Source organism: Astatotilapia calliptera, chromosome 22, assembly GCF_964374335.1.
Source record: "Astatotilapia calliptera chromosome 22, fAstCal68.1, whole genome shotgun sequence".
NCBI classification, from domain to species: domain Eukaryota; kingdom Metazoa; phylum Chordata; class Actinopteri; order Cichliformes; family Cichlidae; genus Astatotilapia; species Astatotilapia calliptera.
The window spans coordinates 19,971,022-19,985,835 of NC_137442.1; the positions used below are offsets into that span (position 1 = coordinate 19,971,022).

The 14,814-nt window shown below is 40.1% G+C and overlaps 1 protein-coding gene across 2 annotated transcripts in view; it reads left to right on the plus strand.

Annotated features, from left to right (window-relative positions):
• cpne4b (copine IVb) overlaps positions 1 to 14,814 on the plus strand; it is a 28,916-nt gene that overhangs the window by 999 nt on the left and 13,103 nt on the right. For both annotated transcript variants that reach the window (XM_026156322.2, XM_026156321.2), the window contains exons 2-4: positions 4,917 to 5,107; positions 10,829 to 11,008; positions 14,658 to 14,729. In XM_026156322.2, the coding sequence (XP_026012107.1) occupies positions 4,937 to 5,107; positions 10,829 to 11,008; positions 14,658 to 14,729 (423 nt within the window). In that variant the 5' untranslated portion in view covers positions 4,917 to 4,936. The remainder of the gene's footprint in view (positions 1 to 4,916; positions 5,108 to 10,828; positions 11,009 to 14,657; positions 14,730 to 14,814) is intronic.

Consider the following 14,814-nt stretch of genomic DNA (forward strand, 5'->3'; position numbering starts at 1 on the left):
TTGATAATCGATACGTAACGGAGCAATTACAGCACTTGAGTGTCAGGGACCTTTATGTGACTGAATCATTGATGCCACATCAGTCACAGTCACTGTACACATGTGCATTTGTGGTGAGCAGCTACATGCACAGAGTCAAGAGTCATCAAGGCGCAAGCTCTAACGATGTTACTGTACATGCAGAAAAAGAGCTCGGAGTTCAAGGCTGCTATAAGTTAGGTCATTTTTGCTCATGTGCTTTCTGTTAAATATTTGAAACAAGTTTCAAATTCTTTATTTGAACAAACATGAAAAAATATTACTGTATTCAAAGTGGGCTCCGTAACACATAAACCTTGACAAAAACATTTGTATCACTCTGTGTTACCTTAATATCGCTGTAAAAAAAAGATGGCAAATCATCCAAGCCATACTGAAAAATCTTTTTTTTTTAATTTTTTTTTTATAAATTTTATTTTCAGTCACAGCAGCATGTTAACAACAAAACATTGAACATACAGTAGTTTGCTGTTCAGTATTTACAATACCCCAAAAGATAACAGAAATAGAGAAGGAAAAAACAAACAAACAAACCAAAGAAACCCCTACAAAACAACAAAAAACAAACAAACAACAACAAACAAATAGAAAAATAAAATGTATAAGGGACATTCAGCGTACAGTTAGCTATGATAGCGATATAGAGATATGGTATCTGGTCATGATAAGGTGGTCATTTTAAATGTTTCCATGTACATCAAGAATGGCTGCCATGCCCTAAGAAATTTGGTGGTTGAACCTGCCAGTGTATATCTCATCTTTTCTAAATGTAAAAACCTCATGAGCTCCGCAAGCCACTGTTCATGTGTGGGAGGAGCTTCCTGCTTCCATCTTAAAAGTATAAGGCGCCTTGCGATAAGTGAAGCAAAGGCAATAGAATTCGAATAGCATTTTGGCAAAGTGATGTCTTGAGGTATCACCCCAAAGATAGCCGTTAGAGCAGAAGGATCATATTTAACGTTATACATCTCTGACAGAGTGTTAAATATAGACACCCAATAGATATGAAGATTGGGGCATGTCCAAAAGGTATGAAGGAGCGAACCTGTTTCTGCTTTACATCTGTTACACAGAGGGTCAGCTCCTGGATAGAACTTGGCTAACTTTTCCTTGGAGATATGTAATCGGTGTAGGACCTTAAATTGAAGGAAGAAGAGTGTACCCTCTGGAGAAAAGATTGCCAGAGCTCATCTGTTATAGTCATCCCAAGGTCTTTCTCCCACTGTGCTTTAAGGATGAAGAGAGAAGGAGATTGAAGATCTAATAGTATAGCATAGATTTCTTTAATCGCCCCTCTCTTATGAACGTTTATATTAATAATTTTATCCAAAGAAGTTTCCTCAGGTAGTTCCGGAAATGAAGGAAATCGACTCTTTACAAAGTGACGAATTTGTAAATAGCGGAAAAAATGTTGCCGAGGAACATTAAACTGCTTCAGGAGCTGCGTGAATGAGGCAAAAATCCCATCTACAAAAAGGTCTTTGATATTTCTAAGGCCATTACTTTCCCATATTTTAAAGGCAGAGTCCATCATGGAGGGTGGGAACATATGGTTTGAGCAGATAGGTGCTTTAATTGACATTAAGTGTAACCCCAACCTTTTCCTACATTGCACCCAGATTCTGAGCGAGTCATACAACAAAGGGTTACGTTTATAGGTGTATAGTTCTAATGGGAGAGCTGAACTCAACAAAGCTGATAGGCAAATTTTGCCACAATTGGATGACTCAATTTGGAGCCAAGCTGGAGTCTCTGTAGTAACATTACTCATCCAGTACAGCATATTACGAATATTTGCTGCCCAATAATAAGACTGAAAGTTTGGCAAGGCTAATCCACCCATTGGCCTAGTCCTCTGCATGAAATCTTTACGAATTCGTGGACTTTTGCCATTCCAAATAAATGCAGAGATATGCTTATTCAGTGTTATAAAATACTTATTGGGTAAGTAGCATGGGATACATTGAAATAAGTAAAGGAACTTGGGAAGTATGTTCATTTTGATAGAATTAATGCGGCCAATTAATGACAGTGGTAAATTGTTCCACCTCTGAAGATCTGTCTCAGTATTTTTAAGCAGCGGGACAAAGTTTCTTTCATAAAGATCTTTGTATGAGTGGGTAACCTTAACCCCCAGATAGGTCACATACCCTGATTTAACGTTAAATTGAAAACCTGAAAATGAAATCTTCCTGGCTATAGAGTTGACACAGAGAAGTTCACTTTTATGCAGATTCAACTTGTAACCTGAAATATTACCAAAACATTCAAAAATGGCAAGAGCACGGGGAAGAGAGCATAAAGGCTCTGACATATACAGCAGGAGGTCGTCAGCATATAAGGATATTTTGTGCTCCTGGTCACCTCTGAAGATGCCCTTAATGCAACTGTCAGCTCGCAGTTTAATCGCCAGTGGTTCAATTGATAATGCAAAAAGAAGAGGGGATAAGGGACAACCTTGTCTCGTACCACGGAGAAGTGGGAAATAAGAAGAGAATAACGAATTTGTTCTAACACGTGCCATAGGTAAGGAGTAAAGTAACTGAATCCATGAAATGAAATTAGGGCCAAATCCAAATTTATGCAGAGTATAAAACAGATAATCCCACTCCACCCGGTCAAATGCCTTCTCAGCATCGAGTAATAAGGCAATTTCAGGGGTTGTAGTTGACTTGGTGTGTAATATGTTTAAAAACCTGCGCAGGTTGAAAAAACCATGCCTACCCTTCACGAAACCTGTCTGATCTGGAGAAATTAACAATGGTAGATATTGCTCTAGCCTGAGAGCAAGTGTTTTTGACAGTATTTTTAAATCTACATTTAAGAGTGATATAGGACGATATGATGAACACTCTAATGGATCCTTATTTGGCTTCAATAGGAGTGAGATGGTACTGAAAAATCTTGAGGTGTGATATGAAAATTTGCTGTCACCTCTGGATATGTGCAACGCATGTGACAAGTGAGGCAGATTCTGCACGCCGCCCTCATACAGTGGATCTTGCTGAAGAAGTCTTCCACATCCACACTTCACTATCAGTGTCATCTGCTGTCAACTGGAACAGAGAGACATCTGCTCTTTCCCCCTCCCACACACACACACACACACACACACACACACACACACACACACACACACACACACACACACACACACACTATCAGCCGGTTATACATACACAAATGTATGCCAGTGCACGCGGGCACGTACAGCTGACTACATGCCACTCACTCACGGGTCTGTTGTAAGTCACACACCTGCCCTTTGGCTCCCTCCTCCGTCCATTTGTCTGTGTACAGCCCATTCGCTGCACTCAGCTAAAAATAATCAGCACCACACACATGGAACATGAATTATGGAAGAAACGAAGGAAAGAGAGAGAGACATTCAGGTCAGAGTCAGACCCAATTCCAACAGCTTCACTCCCCAAGGACGACACTAGACCACTCCATTAATATGCCGTTTGTATCATCTACCGTATCAGACCTGTGGTTATCCTTTAGTTTGGACTAAGTGGACCGAGGCTGCCCAACGGTTCGCCCTAAAGCTTTATGCACATTACAAGCTGCGAAGCTGGATCCATACAGTTTCATGAGATTAATTATGCATGTGATGCAGTGTTTCCAATATAGCAGTCATAAATCTAAAGCTTATTATAAATAAGTGTTAGCTTTACAACCAACATCAGCTGCTGTAACCTTTGAATAAAGAGCTTATATTGCTGCTTTGTATTTTCAATATGCTTGCTATTCTGTATATATATGTATATATGTATATCAAGAATGATTGAAGATTTTCAGAAACACTTTTCTTAAAAAAGTTGCCCTCCTACTGTATATCCCTATATATTGCGTGGGCTTATTAAAGATGATATAATGGGAGCTTCATTGCTTCATTGCTAAGCTAAGATTGACCTGCTAAGATTGACCTGCAGAACCCACACAGTCCTGAGAGTAACTTTAAACAAAACACTTATGTGGGTGGTTGATTGATGCGTAGAGTTATCCCTTTGAACATGTTAAATTTTATTCAGATCATTGCTGGTGTTGGAATAGAATAACTCACCTTGACTAAATGGAAGGTGGCAGATATATTTGGGCATTTTTTATTTATTTCTTTTTTTGGTGTAATGATGTGTCACATTCTTGCAGAGTGTAACTATAAGACGTGATTCATTATGAATGGTTCGTTTCACATGACTATGGCAAAAAAAGTTTAAAAAAATCTCTGTGTCACAGTAATTAGATACTTGACAATATTCTATTTAGGGATGTGAACATTATACACGCGGCGGAAACCTGAGGAGAAACCCGGCAATATATTCTGGTTACTCAGCATAGCTCACTGTATTCCTGTGAGCGTGCACACCGGTTTGTTTGCATGCATGTGCTTCCTTGTGTTCCTCAACATTATGCATACATACATACATACATAACGTTTTCATTAACATTTGTAAATGGACTTCCGTGCAAATGTGTGTTAATGCTACACAATAAATGTGCATTTGTGTACATTTGTGGACCTTGCCTGTAATTCAGAGGTTTAGAGTCCCTGACCTTGAACAGTTTGAGAGCTGTTTGCTTAGTCAGGGCCACTGCATCTGCTCATGTCAAGGCAAAACAACAGGGATAATGCTCTGCAGTGCACGTGATTTTTTTCCCCATCCATCCATCTATCTATCTATCTATCTATCTATCTATCTATCTATCTATCTATCTATCTATCTATCTATCTATCTATCTATCTATCTATCTATCTATCTATCTATCTATCTATCTATCTATCTATCTATCTATCTATCTATCTATCTATCTATCTATCTAGATCTTGTTACAAAGTACAAATCAACCCCATCTTTTCTTCTCTTTCATTTCAGTGTGTGATTGCGCGTTCAGCATGAGTAACATCTATGAGTCTGCAGAGGCCACGCTGGGCTTCATCAGCTCTCCGTGCCTGACCAAAGTGGAGCTGAGAGTGGCCTGCCGGGGCATCTCGGATCGTGACGCCCTTTCCAAACCCGACCCGTGTGTGGTGTTGAAGATGCAGTCACACGGCCAGTGGTTTGAGGTACAGTAATTGGATGGGAGGAGGGGTGAGAGGTACGGCGTGTAAATGTTTGATAGCCAGAAAATAGAGGTTTAATGGTCGGGCGGAGCCATCTGTGGAGTGTTTATTATTCTGAAGTGTCCTCTCTCGTGATGCTGATTCTACCCAGGGTAAGACACTCTGGTAAGAGCTGCAGGTGTCCAAGAGTCTGTACGAGTCTGTACGTGGGCGCAGTTTCATATCTCATTGTTGTTCTGTTATAAATTAGATCGCTATTTCAACTATTGCTTTGGTGGATTATTTTCCTTTTACTCTTGTTGTGGGGGTCCACAGAGATGATTGAACAGCCCAATGTTATTCACCTAGTAATATAACATTGTGACCTCTATATTTGGGCTTTGAACACTTTCACAAATACTTTAACTTTGGTCTCTGTATAATTTTCTTTTGCTTCTAATATACACTTGACACATTTTTCATTTTCAGTAAAAGCCATGGCACACTCTACGCAATTTGCCCATGACCTGATGTGTGTGACTGTGGGGCTCAAGTGCATTCATCATCTCTTCAGGTTCTATGGCAAACAATTCCTTGTGAATTTCTCCGCAGACAGCACTTGAAATTACTCAAGCACGTAATTGAATTCATGTTTGACTAAATGATTGCGTGTAATCAAGAACCCGAGCTATCGTGCAGAGCTGTGATTGTGTCGCTAACCTTCCTCCTACTAAACTGAGAGTTATGTTTGGTTCTTATAAATTATGGATGTTAATCGTCAAAGAGGTCACCAGAAAGCATGACTATTGTCGGCTGGGCTAAAGAGTTTATTTATCTATCCAAATATTTCTGTCATCTAGGAATTGAAAGCATGATCTTAAAGCATAATTTTTGCAGCATTTCCCAAAACAGCTCATACATGGAGCAACGTAATTAACCTTTAAAAGGCCGTATGTCATGGTTTGTCTGGCCGGCCTCAAACGTAGGACTCAGGAATGAAAGTTCATTGAGTTTATTTCCAGTTTTGGTGCATCTAATGTTACATACAAAGTCTGTTTGAAGTGCTCAGTTCAAAAGTCCAATACGTAAAAAATCAAATGGAAGAAGGTTTCCGTGAATCCAAGGCCATCCTAAGAAGAGACACATTAGAAAGCTTTGGCAAGTAAAGTGAAACAGAGACTTACAGCAAGGCCACATGGAAGCTACTGCCTTTATAACGCTCAGGCGAAGACTGATTGTCAGGTCACAGCTTACAGTTTTTCTCAGTCGCTTTGGTGTGTTTCTCAGATCAGAATTGAAATTCTCATAACTATTAGTTCAACCTCCACAACACTCAGTCATTTGTGCACATCATAGTAGCAATTTCTCCTCTCTCTGAACAAACTGCAAATGATTTTGGACATGAATCAGTTGCTTCCATACATTTCCCTGCTGCTTTCTGACATTTCCATTTGCTTATGTCATGTCAGTCAAAAGTAATCATACCTATGGATGCTGAATAGTCATTCCCAATAAAACTAATAGTCATACATCCATTGCTTAAGTCATCACACACAAAATTGTTGAACTAGTTATCACATGCCAAATATTGGCCATCTGTCAAGCAAATCCTATACCTTTCTGTATCATTGTTCTTGGAAATGTCTCCGAAATTGAACAATTGATCTCAGGTGAATTACAGCTGTCACTCATGAGGAGGCTCTACCAAATTGGTGATTTTATGTTTACATGTATTCTACAGTGAACAAGTGACTGTAGCATATTTTTCTTTTGCACAATTCTGTAGGATTACAAACACTTCTACACAATGGAAATGTGAAACGTACGTATTCAGTGTCTTAGTTACTCCCAAGACTCCCATAACATCTACAGTGACTTTACTGCACATTTCAGATGGCTGTACAGGTAGGCCATAGTGCTGTTGTCAGCATTTTCAGGTGTCACCAATTGTTTTTGCAATGGGAAACACTGAAATTATAAACTGTCATAGTGGAAACATGACAATGCCATTTGACTATCTTGTTCATAAAGATGGTGTCAAGACTTTTCATTTTGATGGCACTGACAGTTTCATTGACATGGATACTTGCTTTTGAGGTATGGATAATCAATTCTGTGCATGTGACGTGCTTTTGCAGGCTATCCACTAGGTTTTGCAGTTTGCACTAATTGTTCTGAGAAACGCACCAAAGCGACTGAGAAAAACTGTAAATAGCAAACAGCTGATTGCTAGATGATCCAGGAGGATCCTGTAAGGCAGGTAAACACACTCACACACAGAGGAGCAAGCACGCAGACAGAGAGAGAGAACAAAGGGGAGAAACAGTGGAGACGCAGAGGAGGACTGGAGGACCATGACACCGTAACTCACCCACAGCCTTTAATACATGTGTCAAAATGAGGCTTTTGTGTCAGTGAATGAGTCATCGCTACCAAAATAAAAAAGTTCTTTTGATAATGTGGACAGCAAGGCGGTGAGAAGTTTAGATATTTTGTCAGGATGACAGTGGCCTTAAGAGGTGTCTTTTTCTCACCTTCACATTTCCTAACTGCCTGACTTTTTAAAAATATTTTCACATATCTTGACGTTGAAGGGCCACTGATAGAAACTTTTATTTTTCTGAGAATAACTGATTTCTTGTTGACAAAATGAATGCAGATGACAAGAGCACAGGTTTTACGTTCATTGTAAAATACATGTAATGTGAGAGGAAACATATGTTGTATTAATGTAGGGTCTTTATCTTACAATATAAAAGCACCTTGAGGCAACTGCTGTTGTGATTTGGCCCTATACACATATGATTGGAGTGAAGTGTACAAAAATGAGACAAACTATGATGACAGTAACGGAAAAAATGAACATTTACACAAAGCTGCACAGATTAAAACATGTAAACTGTCTTTAAGTCTCAGCAAGTCTTGCCAATTAAATAAACAATTCTGCATGTAATGACTTTTACAATCATACAATTTGATCAAACTGTAGAACAAATAGTGTACTATTTGTGTACTGCTAAAAAAAAATTAATGCAACTCTCTATTATTGAAGTACAAGACAATTCTGGGAACCATAAACCATTAAAACATTAAAACCATTTAACATGCTTCAGTGCAAATGAAAGTGACAACAGGTTTGCACCTGTTGGAGACACAACAAGAAGACCATTAAATGTAGCAGGAGGTAGCCACAGACTATTGCTCCCTTTTTATTCTTCCTGACTGATTTTTAGCTAGTTTTAAGTCTAGTTTTTTTTTCTTTGCAAGCTCCTTTGACTAGTTTTAAGTCCATCTCCTCTAGGATGGCACATTTAAGTTCATCCCTCAGCACAGTCTCAAGAGTGAGGAGGCGATGGCGGGAGACAGGCTGTTACATGTGGAGAGCTGGCCAGGGCTGTACAAGGGCATAAATCTAACCTTTGTGCACGGAGGACCATGAGGAGCACTGCCAGAGCCCTACAAAATGACCTCCAGTCAGGTACTCATGGATGTTTCTGACCAAACTGTCAGAAACAGACTACTTTTTTGTGGGAACTGTGCTCTCAGCCCAGCACTGTGCTGCTGGACAGCCCTTTTCAGCACTCCTCTTGCAATGGTCTGTCTCCTGTTATCGCTTCCACTCTCTTGAGATTGTGCCGGGAAATGCAGGAAACCTGGCATACATGTATGTGCCATCCCGAAGGACTACCCGTTCCTGAAGTTATGGGCAGTTTTGCTTGTCTCTTTTACAATAAGAAAAAAAAAGGATTGTTTAACTTTATGCTTTAAAGTGTTTTTTCTTTTCCCCCCTCACGACTCAGATGCTTTTCAAGCCTTTCAAATGCCATCTCATACTCGCACACAAAGCACTTCTACTGAAGCCAAAGACATGCTGAAGACTCGCAAGCGGCGGCATCAGCGTTGAGAATGAGGAATCAGGGCGATGTTGCAAAAAAGAGGATCTTTGGTTATTTTTAGTTTTCTTTCCTCTGCCTTTGGGATGGACAGACATACAGTATATGGAGTGAACAGTGTTCCTTTTAAAAATGTAGCTACGCACACCCACACATCCGTGCAGATCCTTCCACATTTAGTGCTACACTGTCCCACTCAGCAGATGTACGTTTACGTATGTAAATCCACACGTGTAACTCGTTTGCACAAACTGTCAGCGACACGGAAGCTGCACTCCCACACACACACACATATACACCACTTTCCATTTCCACAGGGGCTCAAGATCGAGCGCTCTGAAAGTAGTGCAGCATTATTCCTCCTTTGGAGACGCCACAAAAAGCTTTTGTACGACACAGTGCTGCGTTTTTTGTGTCATGTCTGCGTGTCTGTGTCTTCATGAGTGAGTGTATGCGTTACAGTAAGCCCCTTTTGCAGAAGTGTGGGAATGGGCCGGGGGTATCATTGCCCATCAGATCCAGAGTGTCTTAATTGGATAATTGTTGCGAGAGAGCGTGTTTAGGCCGCTTGGCTAGTGTGTGTTTATGTATTCATGTCTCTCGATGCTTTAATGAGTTGCCAGCCTATTGAGAAAAGCATCAGGATAAGGCCAGCATTTGTGTGTCTGTCGAGCCTGCTGGTGCGCTCTTCACTTTTGTCTGTGTTTGCGTGCGTTCGTGTGCCAGAGGGTTATCAGCCATAAAAGGGAGCCAGTCATTGCTGCTAGTGTTAGATAGGTTTTGTTGACAACGTCGCAACATACTTTTCTTTTTGCTTCCTAATCCTTTGAGCAGTCAGAGGGCTTAAAATGTGAGATCAATGTTACAGCTGCAGTCAGATCTCTGTGCAATCAAACAGCTCGGGTGATTTTTAGTCATCACGAAAAATCAATAGCCGCAGTTCTCAAGTTGATAAGTGTAAACAATGTGGTAATGGCTATTTGTGGTTATTGCCGCAATTCTGAAAAGTCTGTTGAGGTTCGCAATCAATGCTCAGCGGCAATGTTTCTGATGTACAATTTTCATACTTTAGTTCACTTTGGAAAGAGCATAAAAAATCCATTTAAAGTCAGACTGCCTGTAGTAAAAGGCACAGTGTTATGAAACTGCTTTTTCAGAAGAACCATAAATGATGTTCTTTAATGAAATTTCGTGAAAACTTGAATCCAGTGTCCACGTGAAGAAGAATAATCAGGTTTTGCCAAACGTCTTGATATTGGATTTCTTTTTTCACCAACGCACATAAAAGATCTCAGTGATATTGCTAAAGTTTACGAAGAGTTCATCAATTCAGATTCTGCGGTTTGAATAAATAAGTACTTATATAACTGAATCTGTAAAAAGGGGTACAACAAATATAAAAATCAGTAAATAGTGGTTACAGAGTTGCTATTTATTGTTTATCGTGATAAAAATACTTGTACAGATAATGATAACCTAATAAAATGATCATTAATAAAAAAAATTTTTAAACAGGGGAAGTATTTTTCTATTTTGTCTTACCTTTTCTCTTTATCAGCTCTTTTTTTAATTTATGCAGCCCTCTGGGTTCTTGCTGTGGCAAACATTTGCCAAGCATCTGTGTGGTTTTACAATAATCACTCTGGTGGGCTGCAGTGATTTTTACAGGAATCATTGCAGTCCATGATGATGTTTCTGAAACCAACTGAATTACCAAGTTTTCTGTTTTAAAGAAATTTGGAACCACCAGAAGTAGAAGTCAGTGTTTCTTTCTCTACCTTAAGCTTTGTTCTTTTAGGTGCCACAGATACTTTAAACGTAGCGTTGTGAAGCTGTTTGTGTCTGTTTGCAGGTGGACCGCACAGAGGTCATCCGCAGCAGCAGCAGCCCGGTTTTCTCCAAGATTTTCTTGGTGGATTATTACTTTGAGGAGGTCCAGAGGCTCCGCTTTGAACTTCACGATATCAGCTCCGGCAACAATGGCCTCCGTGATGCTGACTTCTTGGGAGCCATGGAGTGTACCCTAGGACAGGTCAGTGAGTCTCTTGATTGGATTGTGCACTCTAAAGGAAGAGCATGCACGAAGCAAGCAGGTCGATTGGGAAATCGGTGTGACTGATGAGTGCAAACATAAGTGAAACAGTCACAATACTTTACAAACTGTTATTCCTACTCTCACCCCCACGGAAGTTAAAAAAATAACACATAGCTCCTATAAGTCAAGCTTAAATTAACTGAAAATTAAAGAGTGTGAGGTAGGTCAGTGAATGTGAGAGGAGTTCAGAAACAATCAGAAATGTGTGTGATGTGAGTGTTTCTGGAGGCGAAAGCATGACAGAAATGCACTTGTAACCTCCGAACTGGATTCACCTTGTGCATTGCAAACAGTAGGTGCAGTAAAAAAGCATACAAATCTTCCTCAGAGCAGCATGCTGTTGGGATAAGAATCGTCTACTTCAGTATGCTCAGTCAGCTACTTCGTTAAAACCACGGCAGGTGAAGTAAATAATACTGATGATATCGTAATAAGGCTATTTTTTCTCAGGAAACCTCAGGCCTTGGCATTTATGTGAGTGTAACTAAATAAGATTATTATTTTAGACCAAGGACGCCCACAGTGTCGGCAGCACTTCTTCCCCCCAGAGGATAATTGCCCCAAACGCACCACAAAACCTGCTTAGAAACGGTTAAAGGAACAAAACAAAGAGCCTTAGACATTGACCTGGCATCCAAAACTCCCCAGATCCCAATCCAATTGGGCAACCATGCCATACATATGGAGGTCAAACTCAGCACACAACCTGCATGACGCTACACTTTGGCACCAGATGCCGCAGGCCATCCTCACAGGTCCTGTATGCATGCCACAAAGAGTGGCAGCTGTTTTGGAGGCATGAGGGAGACCTACACAGTATTAGGTTTCAATGACTAAAAAACAACTTCAGTTGTGGAAGGATGTCAGCTTTCAGCCTGAGTTCAGTTGATGCACTGTCTGCATTAACATGCTTTCTCCGTCCATGAGTGCTTCTGATAAAAAGCCCTGAGGGTGCCTGAACTGTTTTCAAAGCCTTTATATGTGCTTGTGCTAAACTGTATACCCTTGTTATTCACTTAATGGATTTGTGCCTCTTTAATGAAGAAGTTTTAATCAATATTTAAAGATTTGGTTTATTTGCATTTTTCACTCAATATCCAAGAGCATTTAAAAGAAAATTGTTATTGCACTACTACTCATTAACAATTTGAATAAGTGCATTTGAGGGAATTGCTATCTAATGTAATATTGAATGAAAGGAAATAGGACGCGCAGCCCAGTGTTTCCCTTATCTTTAATGTCAGGTCTGCAGTTAAAGGAAGTGTTTACTTTTTACTACTCATCAGAGACAGCACAGAGCTGGTGGATGTATAACACTGACTTAAGGGTGTGAAAGCTTCTTGGAGAGGTTGTTTGGAAGCTATTGTTTATATAATCATATTATAACTCTGTTAATAACTGTATTTGAAAAAATAGAGGTTATGTTTATCTTCCATCATATCATTTGAAGCAATAGTGTGATCATTTTCCTTTTTCTGTGTACGATAGAAGCCCTGAATAGTTGCTAGAGGAAACGCTTGTTGCAGACGCATTGCATCAGTGATATTGTAACAGATATTGACATGTTGCATGTAAGCATTTATACCTGCTGTAAGACTTAATTCTGTTATAATCAATGTTGTTGTTTTTTTCTGCTTTATTGGCAGAACAAAAAAACAAAACCCAAAAAAAGAAACCGTGACAGCACATTGTAGGGAAACGGAAACAATGAATAAATAAGGACAATGAATGAGATTCTAATTACTAAATGCCTCAGTAGTGCCAGTTAATGGTGTCTAAGGATCAGACCAAACGTCCGAGTGCATGCCAATAATTTTCAGTAGACTCACAATGGACACACCGGCATTGCACATAAATGCCGTGTAGGTGTCACACAGGCGTGGATGGTTTCTTTAGTTGTGGCATTAGCATGCAGTGACAGTGTGATTGCAGTAGGTTGTCCACCTGATTTAATGCATTATATTTCATACCAGTCTATATGTCTATACGTCTGTACACGCTGCACCTCCATTAATATCTACAACAGTGCCTGTGTGTATCCGTGCATCAGGGTATTTGATGTAAGTGCAGCGCCTAGTATATTAGGTGCAGTAATCACCTGCGTGCCTAAAATATAATTTACTTTTTATCAACAATTCAGAGGAAGTCTGGGGTTTGACAAAAACACGAGCTGAAGTTTTGTTTGTTGTTTCCAGCTGCGAAGCAGTCTTTCCTCTGAGTTTATTAACAGCTTCATCCCGGCACCAGATCGGTCACGTCAGTGATTACTTATAATCATCTGTTACCCCTGACATGGAGATAGGATCTTCCAGGATCTATGTGAATCTTCTTTGTCAGCAACACAGACAGACTACATGGTCTACTTGCATTGGGAACACACAATAAGCTTTCTTGATACAAAGGAAATTCTAAGTTGGGGATGTAGATGTTTTTAATGTGCTTGTATGTACGTGTACAAATGCCTTAGCTGTAGCAGGAAGAGGCTGTGTGTTAGTCGGTTGGTGTGTTTGACACATCATCGTGAGTGTGCATGCACTTGTCTGCCTGTGTAGCACGTTGTCAGGCTATGAAAGAGACTATGAAGTGCAGCTGAAGTAGAAAAAGGGAGAAATTGTGGTACCTTTGAAAGTCCTTGACAAAATAACACTACTATAAGATTTTCTGCTGGTATTACGACCACCATCATCGCCATCTTCACCACAGCAAATAACAATAAGGATAAATTGGTCTGGGAGAGTGCAAGCAGCAATCACTGCCACTTGCAGTGAAGCGGCGACAGAGCACCACCCAGGAGGCTCCAGAACTGGCTGGCAAAGTCAGTCACCCCAGGTCGACAGTATGTCTTTTGCCACCTTGTAATATTTTAATCATGAATACTATTCATATTACCATAGTTTAATCCTTTCATCTTGTTACTTCGTTTAATTTTTTAAACATTTTCATTTATTGCACCAGATGCTGGTCCTGTTGTGAATCATCCCCACACCCTGGAGGTTTGCTCGATGTCACTTTGCTCCTGTTCTTAAATACTCTGAGATCCTGAGCAGTGAAGTTATTTTTTAGGGCTAAATTTATATGAAATAGCCAGATTAAGTTGATAACTATGGTTTAAGGGGAGCAACATGGTGGCACAACCTTGTGAAGCCTATGAACAAAAAAAAATAGTTAATGTACAATACATCGACAGTTTAATAATATTAGTGCCAAATGGGGCAGCTGTGGTTCAGGCGGTAGAGAAAGTCATCCAATAATCAGAAGCTTGCTGGCTTAATCCCCAGCTCCTCTAGTCTCCATGTGGATGCGTCCCAAATTGCCCCTGGTACATTCACTGGCGTCTGAGTGCGTATGTGTAATAAATCAAACTGTATGGGTGTGTGTGAAAACTGGAACATGTGGGTTATAGTGTAAAGCGAGTGGAAAGGCAGAATATAAATGCCAGCCAGATAAAAAGTCAGATGTTTCAGTTTTTAGAGACTAAAGTCAGTGTAGAGTAGAGTGAATATTTGACTTGCGTTCTCCAGACAGATGCAAACTCTAAGTGGAGGCTGGAACATCTGAGGTGATTTTTTCTTTCTTTTTGTTTCAGATTGTTTCACAGAGGAAACTGACTAAAGCGCTTCTCAAACAGGGAAACACTGCTGGAAAGTCTTCTATCACGGTACGGTATGGCACGGGTTCCAAAGTCAACCGAACCACGTTAAACACTCCTACACATGCAAAAATCACACACACACTTAGACACG